At 44.5% G+C, this 20293-nt stretch overlaps 1 protein-coding gene across 1 annotated transcript in view; it reads left to right on the forward strand.

Moving 5' to 3' along the window:
- The window catches only part of LOC142814248 (uncharacterized), an 84543-nt gene that overhangs the window by 61866 nt on the left and 2384 nt on the right, over positions 1-20293 (forward strand). Inside the window, exon 2 of the mRNA XM_075892633.1 lies at positions 15933-15975. Coding sequence (XP_075748748.1) covers positions 15933-15975 — 43 coding nt within the window. The remainder of the gene's footprint in view (positions 1-15932; positions 15976-20293) is intronic.

A 20293-nucleotide genomic window follows, 5' to 3' on the forward strand; every position in this document is an offset into this window, starting at 1 on the left:
GTACATGGGCTGCAAGCACTTTCTTCTGCATCGAAAATGCAACTGCCACGGCCGGGATCAGATCCCGCGACCTTCAGGTCGGCATTCGAGTGCTGTAACCAATAGACCTCCATAAAATGGCACATTATAAATAAGTCCTCATGTAAGAACATTAACACAGATCTTTACGCGATAGCATAAAAGAGTTGGGCGAGTTAGCCTTGATTCACGACGGCGTATATATATACCAAGGTGCATGGACGTGTAAAAAGAAGCCAGTAGAAAAGCGAGCACCGGCTCCTTGCCTTCAGTGAAGTAAGCATGAACATATCTTGAGTTGTTACCACAGTGCTCTCATACGTTTTGCATTCACCAGTCATCGCATTATTTTGGGTCTCTAAATTAGACGTAAATTGTAAAACTATCCGGCGGGAGACCAGTTCATGGGTCAAACTTTTACCACCCGTGTTGCGTTCTCATGAAGTCATGAAGTTTAACGGGGGGAAAACTAAATCACAACCCCCGTCGGTGTTACTCTGTCACCGCTCTGAATGCCGCAGAATCAGGGTTACGTGAAGGATGATTGCGCGGAATGCGATCCACTGCAAAAGGGAACATAGGAGCGCGAGACCGCCACTCGGCGCTACCGCCGGCTAGCGGGTATAACGAGTTTCACGCAGGCACTGTGCGCGTTATAAGTGGTGTGCTTTAATTGTCCACTAACATACTTGTTACGCTATATAATGAACGTCCAGTTAGTACACTGTAAGGGGTAAGCTAGTAAACCAGGAAGAGGTTCTAGGGTGCTATCTGTAACTGTATTATGATAGCTGTAGTCTCGTCGCGAAGCAAACCATCAACACGTTGAAAGAGCATGGCGCACACGGCTCTTTCGTGAAAGCAGTTATGGCCGCTAGCCGGAGGTGGCCCAGAGCACGACCTTCTGTATTTTACTGACCTACCCAGTGAGCGAAGCGCCAGCATTCCCTTTCTGGAATTAGTGCCTGCCGCTATGCGCCCTGTGGCGCTGCAACTTACCTCATCCGCACCAGTTGCTGGCGGCCAAAACATGGGTCGCCGCGCTTTTATATTTTTTTTGTCTGCTTGCGTGACGCGAGAAGAAAAGCAGCAATGTTTACGCGAGCATACACTCTGGACAATTAAAGTGAATAAAAACCTCGTTTTGAATAAACTTAAAAGTATAATGACGATCTTTCGCTACCTGTCGCAGCTCGTGCCGAGCTGCGACAGAAACGTGCAGGTCTGTGCAGTTTGTACACCAGCGAAGCGAGGTTTCTTGGTGCAAATTAACCATCACGATGGTGGTGTGCTGCGTGCCTTTCTGCGAATCAAGGCAAGGGAAGACTCCTGATGTGACTTTTCATGAGTTTCCAGTGACCGAGGTCTATGAAAAATGGATCAAGGTGATTTCTGTGTTGTAAAGGACTACATGTCTCTAAAAGAGTGAGTTGCTGGGCTGGTTGGTGGTGCATGACAAACTGAAACGCATATTAGCGCAAAAAAAAAACAATAAACCGACAACCTCAAGAAAGTAAACGACGACGCGTTGTACTCACAACTGTTCATTAACAAAAAAAAAAAAGAAAGATGACATGAGTGTACATATGGAAACCATGTCACTACATGTGGTTATGCAACTAGGTTTTGAAACACACCCATTGTGTGAGGAATTAGCTTTGAATAAGTTATTTTAAGTGCTGTTTCGTTTCAAAACAGTTGCAGAGTGTCTTTCATTGATTATTCATGTACCTGCGATCTACGTTTGCCATTTGAGACGAAGGTATTTATGCGCAAAACTACCTGTATTGGGTTTTTTTCTATGCACGCCGGATGCCGCGGACACTTTCGAGTGTCATAGTCCTTGCCTTTTCTTGCCCAGACAGTAAATACAAGCAAGCTGAGTGTAATCCAACGGCAAAAAGTCTACTATTGTATACACATATAGCTGGTATCATGAGGTAAATAAACATTTGGTGGCCAGCGCTTTTTACAACCTGTCTATGTCGTCATTCTTTCTTGTTTTGCACGCTGATACATGTGTTTGTACCTGATTTGCGATTATATTTGAAAAATAATTCACCGAAATGTCAACTAAAATGCAAAAGTAGATTCTCAAAGTCAAATGAAATGAAATTATTCAATATAGCCGTCACATCTACTCAATGCGTGATGCAACTCTTCTTTGACCGGCGGCAACCCATGCATTCCCATGCATTCACCGGCACACAGCTGGGGTAACTCGAGCGCCCCATAGGCGGCGAAGTTCGGAATTCGAGCCGGCGCAGGCAGCTCCGTAGACCACCACCAGCTGGGCAGGTCAGGAGTAGAGTAGGTCTTGCCCCGAGTCTGCCACGCGTTACAATGTTATTTTTTAGAGTGGACCACCGTGTTATTCATGACGATTTCATAGGCGTCTTTTCGGCACAGCATCAGAGATTATTGCGCAAGCAAGGCAGGCTTATTTCTTGTCTAATTTGATTTATGACCTGAGTTGTGACAGGCCACTAAAACTTGACGCACTTTGTGTGGCTTGTTTCTTACTTACCAAACTACTTAAATGAAACCGTCGTTCACAAGTTCGAAGACGAGGTGGTCGTTCTAGTTGAGAAGGTTGAAATAATTTACCGATGTTGACACAGTGAGTATAGTAACGTGAGACTTACCAGGTAAGACTTAATTGAGTGACGACGTTCCAGTTTTTAGACGCATGGACGCGTCTGTCGCTGAAGATTTCCGCAGCTGACAGCAGCGGCAGAACACACGGCATACAAATGGTAGGCTCGGAAATTGATAAACGCAACGAATGTGTGACGGGATGCATTCAGTCACAAGGGAGCGACAGATCTTGAGATTATAAAATATCTACAGGTGACATGCCTCGCATCACTAAGCAAACTTAAGGTCACTAATAAAGTAGCTAATATTTTCAGCGTAAAACCGGAAAGGCCGGGTGCGTAACTTAAAAAAAAATGTTGTGATGCGATCAGTTTATGTATACCAGATTGCTTTACTCTCAAACTTCTAACAGTAAGCAGACATAATCTTGACCTCCGTTATCACCTGTCAGCCTGTCAAGCACCACACAGCGGGTTTCGTTACGTCACAACCAACGGCGAGGGAACACTGGCGCTAAGCTTGTGATAAGCACAGACCGGACGCTATCAAGCTCGTGAGCTCGATAGCGCTGATCTCTAGCTGCTGATCTGCAATGTCTGGCCAAGGATGGCTGCGTTCTAGAGACGACAAAAAGATTGGCCTTAGAATACTATTTCACTTGTAAAAGCTCAACGGTACTAATACCCAGGGCCCGGGGTTTAACGGCCCCAAACCACCCTATAGCTATGAGTGATGCCGTAATGGAGGACGCCGTAAATATTGACTACCTAGGTTTTTCTTTTCTCGTGTGCCAACATCTAAAGGCACATGGGTGTCAAAAATTTAGACCTCCATTGGCACCCACGCTCGGCCTTTTTGGTCGCCACGATCGGGATTCGATCCCGTAACCAGCGCGTCAGCTGTTGAGCACCATAGCAATTAGTGCAACATAGCAGGTTTTAAAAGCTGAAATCTAAATAAATGGGCTAAACTTCAGGTTGCTGGCCGATAACGGCAAACTGATGATGAAACTCCGGATAATACGATCAGCTTCGGAGCATGCAGTTACCATATCCATTATTTTTGTTTCCAGCTTCCAATACAGAAAAAAATTCCCTTTTTTAATTGCAGGTTTTTTTTTTGTTTTAAATGTCTATACCTGTAGGGCTACAAAGGATGCACTCAAGGTATTCTATTTAATTCAGGTTGTTTGGCGTTTAGAGCCTTCGATAATCCACACTGGTCTTTGTTCGGAGGATAGAGAAGGCATAAACATGTCTGAGCTTCCCTGATGTGACAGAATTTGCTGCTGTCAATATTTCACGACTGAGATACTTTAGCGCTTAACGCAAATATTGTTCTTAGATGTACCTACAACAAGAAAGAACGAGCCTTTGTGCCTGATACCAAATTCGTTAGGGTGAAATATGAACACTTGTTAAATCTTGGGAGGAATACTTACCTCTACCTTTCTAGTAACTTTCATTACAGAGGCTAGAGGTGCTCTCGGCCTAGTGCAAAAGCCGGCATTCGTGAGTGCTATACATGGCAATACAGAATATTGATTTAAAAACGGGAACACTCATTTTTCAAGGTGAATAGCGCGAGAAACGAAAACAGAGAAGTAGGAAGACACAGGGCAGGCACTGACTTTCAACTAAAATTTTAATGAAGAAACATCGTATATATAAACAGTTACTCACGCATGCTCTCTGCATGGCGAGAAAACTAAACAAACTAAGTAAACTAAGATAACTGCTGTAGACACGAAGCATCTTGCCCTTACTACGTGAGTGGCAATAATCTGAAAAATGATAATTCTTTATCAAGGAGAGCGATTGATGGTTCACTGACGCAGTTTTTTCCTGCCTTTTGAATTCTGTTGTCTTCAAAAATTTCCCTTGTCAGCTGGTCGCGGTGGCGGAAAAGTACCTTCCTTCTCGAAAAGTCTTGGGTGCATCCACAGTCCCGGCAGTGGATGGCCATGTGCGCCGAGGCACGATACTCCAAAGAGAATTTTGGTGCTCCCTCATTCTAGATTTGACACATCGTCCCGTCTGGCCAATATAAACGCATCCGCACGGGAAGAGTACGCTGTACCCAACTCCAACTGAACACTCCACAAACCTATATTTTTGTGATTAACTTTTCACTTAAAAGTCAGGGCTTGTCCTGTGTCTTCCTACTTCTCTGTCTTCATTTTTCGCGCTGTTTACCATAAAACACGAATATTTACTAACTTGCCCGATTTTCAATACTACTCAAGGAAACACTATTGCACTGTGCAAGCAATTAACAGAAGGTCATCGTTCCGTTTACGCTATTTTGTTTTTTCTCATGACTCTCAGACAAACATTTACCCAGTATCTACATGTTTCACTGCAAATGTCATAGAAAAATGATAGTTCTCAGTCTAGAGAGATTGAATAAGATGTTTATTTGTTGTTATGCGCGAGAAAATTGATCAATGAGATTGTGGTGGCGCTGAGTGAGATATGAGTGCCATTTGGCAGTAATGTTGGAAAACGAAAGGGCGGCGTCAGATATAACGAAGACGTGATGTGCGCGCCATCTCGGAGGCCATAATTTGTAGAATTCAAGGCCACAGCTAGAAGGCAGTGAGTTCTCGTATTATTAGTCTTAGCTAAATTGTAAGTAAAACGTAGGCAACACCCGTCTTTTCGTGTATTGCATCACATTGTCAGCGCAGCGTAACAAATGCTACTGTCTTTACAATTACTTATATATGGCTTTCTAGTATAAAAAAACACGCCGCAGAATATTGGCAGCTTGATATTGTGCCTCATGTATGCGCAAGATTTGCTTTGAGCACAAGGAGCACAAGTTGATTGATTGATATGTGGGTTTTAACGTCCCGAAACCACGATATGAATATGAGAGTCGCCGTAGTGGAGGGCTCCCGAAATTTCGATCACCTGAGGTTCTTTAACGTGCACCCAAATCTGAGCACACGGGCCTACAGCAATTCCGCCTCCATCGAAAATGCAGCCGCCACAGCCGGGATTCAATCCCGCGACCTCCGGGTAAGCAGCCAAGTACCTTAGCCACTAGACCACCACCGCGCGACACATTGAGTACAAGTATTAACGAAGAAACCAGATCAAGATTGATGGGCGTTGAAAAAGTGGTTGAACTTTACCTAGTAGGCGTGTCATTTAGGTTCACAGACAGACAAGTTGAGCGACGCACAATGCTCGTTCGAAGCTGCGCATTGTACTCGGGTAACCGCACGGTACTTTTTTATGCAGCTGTCCTATAGTAGAGCACGAAGTACTCTAAATAATTCAACACTTTTTAAACACAGTAACTAATCAATGAATCCATAAATTCTGCCTGGCTGCTTTTCTGGTTGATATGTGGGGCTTAACGTCCTAAAACCACCATATGATTATGAGAGATGCTGTAGTGGAGGGCTCTAGAAATTTTCACTACCTACGTCCACCCACATCTGAGCACACGGGCCTGCAGCATTTTCACCTCAATTGAAAATGCAGCCGCCGCAGTCGGGATTCGATTCCGCAACCTGCGGGTAAGAAACCGAATACCTTAGCCACTAGATCACCGCAGCGGGGCCTAGCTGCTTTTTTAAATTCCTTTCGAACATTAACGGGGATATCAGTCGCAACTTCGCCACTCAAATGCGCTTCGCCGTTTTACTCTCCGGGACACCTGGCATCTTTTTTTTGCATCACTTGATTCGGTAGAGGCAGCGGATGGTATACAGCCGTGTAATCCTGACGCCCTGCTTAGAGTACCCTTGCTCATTGCACACTACGATCAAGTTTACTTCCAAACGTTAGGGTTAGCAGACAAATTTGTAGAGCACAATGCACTGCATTTCGACGCCGTGCATTCGGGAGGTTCGATACTACGCTTGCTAATGCGCTAACGTCAATATAACTCTCTAACATTATTAGGCAGGGCAGAAAAGTCAGGAGATGCCACTCGCACCGGTACGCACGATCACATGGGAGCGAGCTGAGATATACACAAAACAGACGGGTGTACAGAAGCAAATGCAGGTGCGCATGGCGCGCGATTGCGCCTACGTCTGGCGAATACAGGTGGCTATGTGTGATATGACTGCGGGCTTTGCAAGCTCCAGACCTGTTTTCACCTGCCACGCCTAATTGCTCCCCTTCCGTTGCGAGTTGGGCGGGGAGCTAGCTGTAGTAACTGCACAGATCGTGGTAGCATAAATTATTCCCCCTTGGCTTGGCCGCTATGGCACCTCGGGGATACCACAGCCGGGACACTTCGGTAGGTCGGCACCCCCCTCCCCTCGGTCAACCCCTGGATTTTCACTCCCCGAAAGAAATAATGTCATTGCTTTATTTATTACTCGGAACTTATCACTTAAGAAGACACCAGGAATCAGTGGGGACGTTTCTGTCCGCTCTTTTCGATCTCGTGTTCACTGTCCGGTGACATCTAGAGGACTTTTCTGGCAGCCTAATTGAAATATCTGTCCCGCGGCCCTATCACCAGAATTGCTTGATAGTGTTTGGAATGTTTAATTTATTAATGTTTTTTCGTATAGGGTAGTCGCAGCAGTAGCTTTCTTTCACTCTTGGGCTCCGGAAGCAATTAACTTGCATCAGAAAAACATGTCATGTCCTACGCTTGTATTGCGTTCGTATAACGTCCCGCTGGGGCAAGCAAAATGACCCCACTGGCTCGATGACCCGTAAGCCAACAGTTGAGACGAAGTCAGGGCTATTGCGCTGTTGCTGTTGCTCGACACTGAGGTAGTCGTGTCTTATTCGGTTTCAGAATCAAAAGGGCCCGCCGAATGGAGATGCGATCGTTGCAATGAGGTGCTTTGTATATAGAGGCTTACTTCAAGAAATGGGTAAGGGAATCAAATATTAGGACATGTCGTATTCGGTGCGTCACGTTGATTTGGTGCTTCTTGTTAGCATTCTCGAGATGTTGTAAATAAGAGGAAACATGCAGGAAGTATTCTCGTTCTGACCTATAGAAAAAGGAGAGTTTCCGAAAGACCCATAGCAAACTGGTTCCTATAAAGCGGTTTTTTTACAGGTATAAATATTCGCCAAGCCAATGCTCGTTGCTTACAATATGACTACCTGCACTTCTTGACGTCACAGATGCTTAATCTCAAGAGGCCTTTCACAGTGGCCCAGAAGCCAAAATGTTAAAAGCGCAGTCCCGGGCTCTTCTGTAGCTCAATGGTTCCTCGGTTCTGCTGCAATTATTTTTGCCAAAGTCACTCGCATGGCTTATACGACATAGTTGATCAAAAAATCACGATCTGCGTGGAAACTGAAGAATCAATCAATATATAAATCAATATATAAATCAATCAATTGATCAATCAATCAAATAATCAATCAATCAATAAAAATTGATGCACAGTTCCACCTCAGATCACAAATGTACCATGGGCAGTTCATACAAAATGACCAGACGAACTTGAAGGCATTTTCGAAAGCGTGATGCAGGAATAGATGTAGGTTACAGCACACAATGAAACTAAAATGCCATTTGTGACTGCAACTGAAAGAAATTACCCTAATTTTAATGAATCCTGGCTCTGCTCTCCCACTCAGATCTCGTCTACATGAACGAACTGCTATAGGATTCGGGTATATAAATTCAGACCGTGGGTAATATTTTTGGTGTTGCCAGCTGTGTTCTAAGTGTTTGAAAACACAAGAAGAAAATTTCTTTTGCGTATTCATAAGTGTGAGGTCTTAAAAATCTATTTTTTTCGAAATCCTTCGTCCAGAGGCATGCTTTATAACATGGCTACGCCATGCACCACGAAGATTTAGGTGGTCAAGCATGATAGATTACGCTAAAGACTACGCAATCAGAAACTTATCCTGAAATGAAAAAACCTATTTTGAGCACTGGAAATTTGCCTAATGTCACAGAAGCCGTATACATAGGCTAAAGTGGTGCACTTTTCCGAATGGGCTTATTTCTTTAATTGAGATCTCGTATCTTAGCTGCCCACTTGGCGGTATAATCAGCCAACGCCCGCAGAAAATTTTAGTTAACGAGGTATTACGCTAATGAAACACAAATTTGAATATGTGTTTAAGTAAAACCTGGTTCTCAATATCCAGGCTCCCTTGTTCAAACCGCAATTATCCCGCTGAATTCACGCTTGCGCGATTTACTCTGAATTCAGTCTCCAGTATTATCTTGGAGCTCTATTTAAAATTTCCTCAAATATAAATTTCAACGATCATTGCACTACAAAAAGTGGAACAATGTTTTCAAGCTTGCCATTCACTATTCTTCCCATGTGCATTTTCAAACTACCGAATTAGTGCGGGAGACGATGAAATGCCAATAGGTATATAGAAAGGGCCAAGGTGGGCCCTATCTGCCAAACGAGGGAGAAAAATGAACTTTTTTATTCACTTTGTTTGCTCAACTAGTGGGCGGCCTCTTATTAGTCCATGTGAACATGGCTAGCTAGCTGCTGTTCATCAACTGAGATGTATTAACAGTGGCGCTGTTGTAGCCGGCCATTGTCTATCTAAAACGGACGACGACGAGAAAGAAAATGCAGCTTTGCGCCAGGATAACACCACGCGCTGCGTAGACACCCCTTGCTCAGCTGTGCGCCTGCTTCACTAGCCCATACAACAACCCGCCTGCCTAGAAACTGCGTGACTGCTCGGTCATGCCAGACGTGACGTCATGGCCGACTGCGCATGCGCTCCTGGATTCTGTACAGTGACAATGCGTGACGGTGGCGCCAGGCGCAGACAGAAGACCGAAGTAGGTTCGCACTGCATACCAGGAAGTCAGGGTGGCTGGCAATTAGAACTGCTGTACTCGACTCTTTTAATGTGGCTCACGGCGTAACACTGTAGAAATGGTAAGAGGCGACTGTGCTGGACCCGAGTGGAAATTGGCATCACTTCTCATAATTTGTTCAAACTTACCGTCACTTGGCACCACGTCTTATGGCCAGGACCAGTTATAGGAACCGATCATCTCCGCTGTGTCTTTAGCCTCGACCCACCAGTGGGAGCTACACTCGGTTTTTAAGTGCACAGAAAGGTGAACGGTGGCATGATTATGCAATTCCAAGCGAAAGATCTGCCGATCTTTGCCACATGAACCGGTGGTTGCAAACGGGCTGATAAAGATTTACGGGTACGGAGCGTTCCCGTCGGCTGACCGAGTGCGTCCACTGCTGCTACTGCATGAACGCACAAACTACGCCTAAGGTCACTTGTTTTATCTAGAAACCTTAACTTCGCCACGTGCGATAGCATGCATCTCGGCCGGACAACGCTGGCGCACGAGGATGAGGAGGCTCGCCGAGAACTGCAGTGCAGAGGAAGAGTGGATCCCGCTGTTAAGGCAAGTGACCAGAGGACGAGAGACTACGTCGATTGCTCAACCACAGTTCAGTAAAATGGCACACAGTGGTCAAGCAGTATCAACGTAAGGAATACCCCATAGTGACAGTTCCCTGAGACCTCTTTACTGAACTGCTCGAGTGCATCAGGACTTGCATTGAGCTGCTCGAACGCCAGTCCATGACGGAGATGGCGTTTTTCGAGCGCGTCGCACTTTGGAACAATGATGCTTTTGAACAATGAACAATGATGCTTTGGGACAATGATTCTTTGGAACAATGATGCTTTTGAACAATGATGCCACGAGAGATCGACACGGGTCCAAAAATTGATAGTTTAGATTTCATTGACTATTTTATATTTCTTGCACCTCTCACCAGGTAGCCCGAAAGTCAACTTCGTTTTATGATTAATGGCATAACTTACGAGAAAAAAAATATGAAACTTCACCAACACGGAGGCACAAATTTCGTCACCTGTCATTTTCGAAAGTTGCAGATGCTATAAAAAGACAAATATTTTTGTTTCAAGGAAGATAATTTTTACGTGAAATTCAAGTCTAATGAAGAATGAATTCTTACGGTTTCAAGTTTGTAGACCTTAAGAAAATAGCTTTTAGAAATGTCTAATTTTGCGACAGTTTAAAATAAGTTACGTATTCCTCATTTTTTTTCTCCGAAAGTAATGCAAGCAGCGTTTTCAAACTTGACACGTTTTAAGCATATAGTGTGTTCATTAGGTACATAAGTTATTGCTGCCGTAGGGCAAATGTAAATTTTTATATATTGCCTCAAAATTCTCATATTGGCAAAAGTGTACTTCACTGAAATTTGAATAATAAAAAAAACCCATCTTCGATTTTTCTTAAAATCTCGTAAATAGACAACCGAAGGCCATCATACAGTAATATAGAAAAACATGTTGCATTATTTTGTTTTAGTGACAATATTCGTGGTACAAATCAGAGCTTTTCGAGAATGCGCTGATAAGTTGAGAAATCTAGAAATCGGAACGGAAAAGTGGCAATAAGCTTCAAACGCGAGTAAACGTGACCGCATTTGGTGAAGAAAGGCTGTTTTAGCAGATAGGAGTAACTATTTTGGACACGGTATTCTACAGTATCTGAATTCACTCTTATACGTAGAGCACTGAGACTTCTAATATGTGGTGCCTCTCCATTACTGACACACAGATGGAGCTGCTGTGACGGCCATGTGTTGGCAACACGTTGGGTAAGAGAATTGAATGTTGAATGAGTTCATAAACGATTCATAACAAATTTTTATCATTTGGGCCCATTAGACTGAACACGCTTTAGGGCAAGTTGTCATCCGTCGTCTGCTCTACAAATGAATTGCTGTGCACCGCATCTCGGAGGCAATGCTTTAGATCATATGGTTCAAAGTAGGGACAAATATTACGCCTCCCGTAATTTTATCGACAACAACATTGTGAAATTCATTTTAACGTACTATACTTCAGTTTTGCATTCGCACTGTGGATACTTGCGCACAAGTGCATTTCAGGTAACATACATCTCAGGTAAACAATATCTTCCTTGAAACAAAAATATTTGTCGTTTTATCGCATCTGCAATTTTTGAAAATGACAGATGACGAAATTGGTGCCTCCGTGTTGGTGAAGTTTGATATTTTTTTTCCTCGTAAGTTATGCCGTTAATCATAAAACGAAGTTGCCTTTCAGGCTACCTGGTGAGAGGTGCACGAAACATAAAATACTTAATGAAATCTAAAATATCAACTTTTGGACCCGCGTCGATCTCTCGTGGAATCACCCTGCTGTGACATGCGCGATATGCGTCAACAAAATATTCGACTTCATCCTCAACACTCCGAAAAGACAGCAGATCTCGCCGTTAGAACCATACCCACAGTTGAGGAAAGCTTCAATACACCGCCGGGAGTAAACAATTGCCTAACACTGGGGCCGCACGTTTCAGCTTCGCTGTTAACCATCTGTACGGAGGGCCTGGGTGGCCTTTCCTAAAATATTGTTGCGGTTAAAGTCGAAGCGTGTATATTAGCAGGGCGGAGTTGATGGAGAGTTGATAGATCGGTAGTAATGGCGTCTGTCTCTGCGCCAGTTCTAGTCTTCCTCCTCTTCTCCTCTCTCGGCTCATACCCGTTGCATTTCCCGGCTCCTAGACGAAGCCCGCTGGGTGAGTATGAATCATTCTGAATGTTGAGGGTGAAACCATTTAAGGCGGGCGACATGTACCAGCTGGGTCCGGTTTGACCGACGGCCAGCTGATATCAGCCGTGCTACTACGTATGTCAAATCGCTCAAGCGATCAACAATGACGAATGGGCCACTGTACTGAGGTAAAAACTTTTCGCATAGGCCCCGTTTACGTTGTGGCGTCCACAACCACACAGTCTCCTTTGCAGTATGATACAGACTGATGGCGGCTGTCATAGCTTTCCTTTGATCGGTGTTGCGAAGCCACAGTACGAAGACGAGCAAAACGCCGGGCTTCTTCGGCTAGGCAGAGTGTCCCGGAGACAGAGTAGTCGCTATGGAAGTCAAATGGTAGAATAGTGTCGATGCAGCTTAACGGTGAACGTGCGTAAAGGAGGTAAAAAGGGCTGTAATTGGTTGTCTCATGTTTGGCCGTGTTATACGCATAGGTAATGAAGGGGAGAACGTCTTCCCAGTCCTTGTGGTCAGATGATACGTACATGGCCAACATGTTAGTCAACTGTTCGTACGTTCTACGAGCCCATTCGTCTGAGGGTAATACGGGGATGAATCGCAGAACTGCGAATTGCACAGACGAATGAGTTCTTCAACGGCGTCCACAACGAACTGACGACCACGATCACTAATGATCACTCTAGGAGCACCATGCCGAAGAATAATGAATCTAAGCAAAAACGTGGCCACGCATGTCGCTGTCGAGGATGGTATCGCTGCAGTTTCTGCGTAACGAGTTAGATGGTCGACGCACACTATCACCCATCGATTGTTGTTAGACGAGCGTGAAAATGGGCTCGAAAGGTCGATACCAACTTGAACAAATGGTAGATGATGAGGTGGCAGCGGATGGAGAAGACCTGGCGGAGGAGTCGTAGGCCGCTTGTAGCGTTGACATTGTTCGCAAGTTGCGACATAGTGCTTGACTGTGTTCCGCATTTTGAGCCAGTAAAAGCGCTCTTGTGTCCTATTCAAAGTTCTGATGAACCCCAAATGACCAGCTGTCGCATCGTCATGCATAGCCTTGAGTATGTCAAATTGTAGGCTCTGTGGTACGACTAGAAGGAAGCGTGCACCTCTAGCCGAATAATTTGTCTTGTATAGAAGGCCGTCACGGACACAAAAGTGGCCGTTGGCTTGAGGACGCAATGCCGTGGCAAGTAATGGCCCCGAGCTAATATCAGCCTCTTGTTCTTTCTTGAAAGTACTCAAGTCTGGGAATGTGGAAGAAATGGAGGCAAAACAGTCGTCCAAACTGTCTTCTTGACACTCAGTCGTCTTCAGGGGAAGGCGGGAGAGACAGTCGGCATCTGCGTGGCGGCGTCCAGACTTGAACGAGATGACGAAGTCGTACTCCTGAAGTCGAAGAGCCCAACGTGCCAGTCGACCATTCGGGTCACGAAGATTCACCAGCCAGCATAAAGCATGATGGTCGGTAACGATAGTGAACGGACGTCCATACATATAAAGTCGAAATTTGTGTACCGCAAAAACAGCTGCCAAGCATTCTTGTTCTGTTACAGTATAGTTGCTTTGAAAGAGCGACTGACATGAGCCACTACGTGCTCAGCTCCTTGATGACGCTGCAAAGTACAGCACCGATGCCGATGCCACTAGCATCAGCATGCACTTTCGTAGGCAAGGACGCATCGAAGTGACACAGTATGGGCCTCGATGTTAGCAGAAACTTTAGCTGGCGGTACGCATTGTCGCAAGCTGAAGTCCAGTTGAAAGGGACGTCCTTTTGAAGCAAACATGTTAGGGTATGCACCCCGTCAGCGAACCTCGGAACGAAATGACGAAAATATGAGCATGGGCCCAAGAAGCTCCTCAATTCCCGCACTAATTTTTTAGTGGTTCGAAAGAGCTGACGGCCTTGATTTTTCGTGGGTCTGGCCTTACTCCATTTTGGTTAACGAAATGTCCAAGTACTAATGTCTCCGTTTCACCAAAACGACATTTCTTAAAGTTTAGGATCAAGCCGGCCTTTTGTATGCAATCCAAAACAAGACTGAGACGTCTGTTATGCTCGTTCAGTGTGCTGACAAAAATCACCACATCATCTGGGTAGCACAAACAAATTTCCCATTTAAGTCCTTGAAGTATTGTGTCCATAATCGTTCGAATGTTTCCGGTGCATTACAAAGACCAAACGGCATAACATTAAATTCATAAAGGCCGTCATGTCACAAAGGCCGTTTTCTCTTTGTGCAATATTACACGTAACCCGTTGCAATATTACACGTAAAAGGGTTATAACACAAATATTTTGGCCTCTGATTTAGTCGCTGCAGTGTTTTTTTTTTTTTTGGGGGGGGGGGGGTTGTTTATGATAACATAGCAAATCATTCGCTGCAGCGCGTGACAAAAATAAACACACTCGTAAATACCGTCCCGTCACAGTTTCACTTTCGGAGCACTTAGATAAGCCACTGGGTGATACTGTCACCACCAAGCATATGCAACGATTGACTACGTATGCACACTGAACCCTGACGCACTTTAGCACTGTCTGCATCAGAAGTTCTTTTGAACAGAAAACTTGAAAGCATGCAGTGTCTTCAAATTCAAAACATTTAACGCATGCGCCATGGACTCGTGAACAATGATCGAAAATAAGTATTCTGGCGCAAGCGCGGCAAAAGACATGATGGTTATCATAGAGTTTCCCAATAAACACTAGATGGAACTTTGGCGCTAGTGTCTAAGGAAGCTGCACCGCACGGCGTTTCAGCGAGCATGGGAATAATGGGTAGTACACACATTTGTCTAATTTTCGTACTTCTGGTCTGCATGCTTCTGGCTCCGTGTGTATTCGTGTAGCTTGGAGCTGTTTTTTATGAAAACATAAATTAGCAAATATTCACCGTTTGCACTTCACAACATTATTCTTTTAGGCTTACCATTTTGAATCAGGTCACTAAGTTCAAAAGGGTTCGTTCTTTCTTTCAAAACAAAACCGTAACCAGCAATAGACGAAGCCGCAAGTAGGATTCGCCGCCCGCAAGTACGAAGAGTAGGCAAATGTATGTACTACCCATCATTCTTATGGTCGCTGAATGATCGCAGCGCCAGAGTCCCCTCTAGTTGATTTTAGGAAACTCTATGATGGTTATGACGTAATCTTACCTTGTTGTGCCAGCTGCAGCTTGGTGACGTCTGGGAAGTACGGGGCTCACCATCGAGCCACTTTCAAGGATGTCATTGCCACGTAGTGTGGCGTGCAGCGCTAGATCGCGCACGTGAATATCAAAAATCATGCAAGATACCTTTATGGCTTATTCGCTGCTGATATTTTGAAGACGATATACGTATGTTCAAGGGAATCGATACCACAGGCTATCACGGAACCCAGGGATCTCACAGGTTTTTGAGTCGGCACACCTTCAGTGTTTACAGCAGAACCGAACATCTCATTTTCATACAGAGTTGAGAATGGTGCATTTCAATGAAGACACATATCAATGAAAATTTTATTGACTTCGTCAATAAAGCATGTAGACTACATCAACTATCGAGCTTCTCTAAATGTTTTATTAGAAATCCCGTACACTCTTACTCTAGCCTTTCAGATTATTTTTTTTTATTTTCATTTCCTTACTGTGGCAGGTTTCTTTTAGATTTCTCTTTTCTCTTCCCTTTCCTTCTCCTCTTTCATCCCTTCCCCTTAGTGCAGGGTACCAAACCGGATGCTAAAACTCTAGTTGACCTCTCCGCCTTCGTCTAATTTTATTCTCTGTCTCCTTCACGCAGGTTCGGAAGAAGCGTTCCGGTCCGGTTCGCGGGCGGCTCGACGGTATGTACAGCACATATTTGACAAGTGTTCACGTGACTGCATATTTAGCATGAACATCTAAATGCAGGTTGAGGTAAAGATTATCAGACACCCAGGAAAACAACAAAAACAAACGAAAAACAGACTCTGTGTGTGTGCAGCACATATCGAGGGTGACAACAGAATATAGCACATAAGAAAACATTAACAAATGATTCGTTGCTGCTTCTTCTGGTCTCCACACTAAGCTTACCCTGCAAATGACGGCTCACTAAACTGCAGTGCACTTGATAAACGATTATTTCTACCGCAATCAGGCAGATTCAAGTATATAGCGGCTATTTTTTTTCGCTGGCACCTACCTTCGTAGATCTTGGTGACCACCTAACCTGATATGACGTTCAATACTTCTTTCTTCTGTCGTTCCGAAAAACAAAAACAGGCCAAGCAGAAAACGTCATGTATGGCCTGGTTAGCGCGGAAAGCATTTGTGACTAATCGCGTGCACCAAACTCGGCCTCGTTTGACTAGTCGCAAGCATGACCGATGCATTCAGGCCCGCCGACGTGTCTTTGATCCTCCGAGCGTCGATGGCATGCACCGCTATTCAAGGCCGTGTGCCTATAGGGACCAACCGTAAACATGCCCACACAGAGCACTGCTTCAAAAGACAGCACCCGCTTTCTCATGTACACGTCGCCAGTACGCTCATCAGTGCAATCGAGTAGCGAGAATTAAGGTAATGCAGGGACCTCGTCGTGGCCTCCGTAATAGCTGTGACGTGCGGAAAAGGTTTTGATGTCTGCTCAGGAAACACGAACAACGTTCTTCTTTGCTTCTTCTTGCACCCGATGGTCTTGCGCGGGAAACATTCGGATTATGTGTGCATCACGATCGCCATCTTTCACCACATTTTTCTCCTCTATTTTTTTTGTCCTTGTAGACCAGGCGTAGTCCTCTCCGCATTCCTCTAATAAACACTCTCTCCCTCCCCCTCTTGCTGATCATGAATAAATGGTAGGATACCAGGAAAGCAATACGGAGACCACCGGACACAGGCATTATTGCTGCTGTACGGCGATGCATAGCGCGTAGGTATACTGAGGCACATGGTTTCTGTGTGCTTTTGATGTTAGCCCTTCTGCATTTGCCTCTTGGGGCTCGATGCGTACCTTTGGTGGGCAAAGGCTTTGTATCTGATTAATTATGTCCTCATCATAATGCGATACCTCCCGATAACGTTCATATGAAAGTATATGGGGGATGACCACCTCTGTATGATTCATGTCCCTGTGCAAAAAGAGGTCAGTTGGCGTCTGATCAAAGGTTTCCGCTTTGTGCTTAGCAATTAGAATGCGTAAAATAAAATACACTTCTCAGGTTTTACGCGCAAGAACACGGTATGACTATTAGGCAAGCCATAAGAGGTGGAATTAACAATTTCGACCTAGTGGGACTCTAACTTGCATCTAAATTAAAGTACATGGGCATTATTACCAAAATATGGCCCCCTCGTGACTGGGAATCATCAACAATTCGCCTGCAAGGAACCTTGACGAGTGGTACCTTAACTGTAACTGCGTCTACGCTAGAGAACTTACGCCTTCTCTGGTGCAAATCTAGTGGCCGACAATGATATACCTGAGTTAATGATAATGAGTTATCCAGTGATCTGAATAAGGCGGAGACGTAGCATAGGCTAGTTTGAGAAAAAAAAAATGTGTGTAGGAAATGAAATCTTGTTGAGTAAGAAACCACGAAGTTCCTCGCTTATATTCAACAATATAGTCGCTGGGAAGACGCCTAGGATGAATTCAGTATCCTTTGCAATTTGCGTCGAAACTATCAGCATTATCTAAAGCACTAAGGTGAAGACGTTATTGCACTTTTTACTCGGTTTATTATAGTGGATATAGAAAGTGAGAGACGCCCCGCTGCGCTGGTCTAGTGGCTAATAGACTCGGCGGCCGACCCGTAGGTCGTAGTATCGAATCCCGGCTGCGGCGGCTGCATTTCCGATGGAGGCAGAAATGTTGCAGGCCCGTGTGCTCAGATTTGGGCGCATGGTAAAGCACCCCAGTTGGTCGCAATTTCCGGAGTCCTCCACTACGGTGTCTCTCATAATCATAAGGTGGTTTTGGGACGTTAAACTCCACATATCAATCAAATTAATCAGAAATTGAGAGAAAGAGAAAGTCAAAGGACATGCAGAGAGTCCACTGAGACACCTTTGCCGATTAGCTACACTGTACTTGTGAACGAGAAATTAGGTATTGGAGAATGAAGGCAGAAAGGATCTTTACGGGAGGGCCACAAGGTTGCTGTAACGATGCCTACGTTCGAATAACAGACAAAAATAGCACTGTATGTAGAAGTCCGTATACACAGGTATACTTATATGAGACTATATCCAACGTAGCGAACGCTCTCACGTTACGCATGCATTGCCGCTGGCAACGCGTAGCCTAATGCGCCGCCGAAGCTTGCATCTTTGACTGATGGCGTGATCGGCAATGTGCGAGCCGGTGGCTTGTGGCAGAGGGTGACTGGCCTGGCGTCTGGCGTCACCGTCTCAAAGTCCACTCACACGCTGGCGTGGTCGCGCAGTCGATCGTGCCTGCACGCGATAATGGGTACGCACGTGCTCTGGAGCTAGCGGTGCTTGCCTAGAAGTGGCAATATACTACGTGCAATGAGCCAGAGCGTCGCCCCAGAAGGAAAGGTGAGATGAGTCGGCAGCTCGAATGTACATGCCGTCTGTTGACTTTGGCCGCCGATAACGAAGTCTATAGGCGCTGGTGACCGCTCTCGGTTGTTTATTATTATCACTAGCGGCGTGCGCGTGTTAAGAGGCAATATCTGATAAACATGCGGGATAGGTATAGCACGGATATATTTGGGATTGCCTACGCCACGCACCATCATATGTTGCTTCACTTATCAGCTTCCCTTTTATATTTTTTCGACAGTTTATATCCTCATGAACTTAATGTCACAAATATTTTCGAATGCGTCAAGTAAACCTTTTGCTGATGTTATAAGCCTTACTAGTGTGTTGCAGACACCGTGATACGCCCCAGAGGCAGCGACTTGAGTGCTTTTAGCCCGAGTCCGATCAATAACGCAGAACATGTTCAATACGTTTCGCTCACTGTGTAAAGTGTATACGAGTGCAGTTACAGGGCTCTGCTGCATTATTTTAGGTATTCCTCTCCCCCATCATCCCAACCAGTGCGCTGAGAGCTACACAGAGGGGAATAAGAAGGGAGCGAGAAGCTATTGTATACGCTTTAAGTTTAATTACCACGTATTGAGAAACGTGATTCAACAACAAAAATGGTGGCCCAAAAACTTTGTATTCACTATTTTAGAGATGTGTTTGAGTGTCACCCTAATGGTCCATTACCCTAGTGTTTTGTATTGTTAACATCTAAACAAACGTTGTTAGGATAGGCGCATACGCATGGAGACAGTGGAGTTAGTACATTCGATGTTGCATGGCCTTATTTTTTCATGTTACGATACACGAAAACAAACGAACATTCGCTTCATAGCCCAATAGTGCGTCGCCCAGACGTCTAGCGGAAAATAGTTTACAGGCAGCTTCACTGGTCCCACCTCCCCCTTGCAATAACAGCGGCAACATGACACGTTTGCATTTGCACCATTTGCGCCATCCCTTTACACTTAGATTGCAAGTACTTCTAATAACATCCCCTATGCTTTCCTGCATTATTGTCTGTTAGTTCTCGTGAATATTGTGTCCAACGAAGAAAACTAGCCCTTACCTAAAAGAGGGGAGGGGTCGAATAGTCAGCCCCATGCATAGTCAGCACTTGCGCAGCCTCTGGATATATATAAGGAAAGAGGTGTATACCTAAGGGCTCGTTTTTCCGTGTTTTTACACAATAATAATCACACAATAATATTATTATTACACAATATATATATATATATATATATATATATATATATATATATATATATATATATATATATATATATATATATATATATATATATATATATATATATATATATATATATATATAAGGGAAAGAAGTGTATACCTAAGGGCTCGTTTTTCCGTGTTTTTAACACAATAATAATGAGATATAACAGACAGTAATGCCAAGGAATGTACAGGGGAAGTTATTAACATTAATGGAATGTAAATAAGAAGAAAGAAAAGTGGATGAAAAAATTACCAACTGTAAGCAGGAATCGAACCTACGACCTTCGAATTACGCGTTCGATGCTTCGAACGCGTAATTCGAAGGTCGTAGGTTCGATTCCTGCTTACAGTTGGTAATTTTTTCATCCACTTTTCTTTCTTCTT

Source organism: Rhipicephalus microplus, chromosome 4 (genome assembly GCF_043290135.1).
Source record: "Rhipicephalus microplus isolate Deutch F79 chromosome 4, USDA_Rmic, whole genome shotgun sequence".
Lineage (NCBI taxonomy): Eukaryota > Metazoa > Arthropoda > Arachnida > Ixodida > Ixodidae > Rhipicephalus > Rhipicephalus microplus.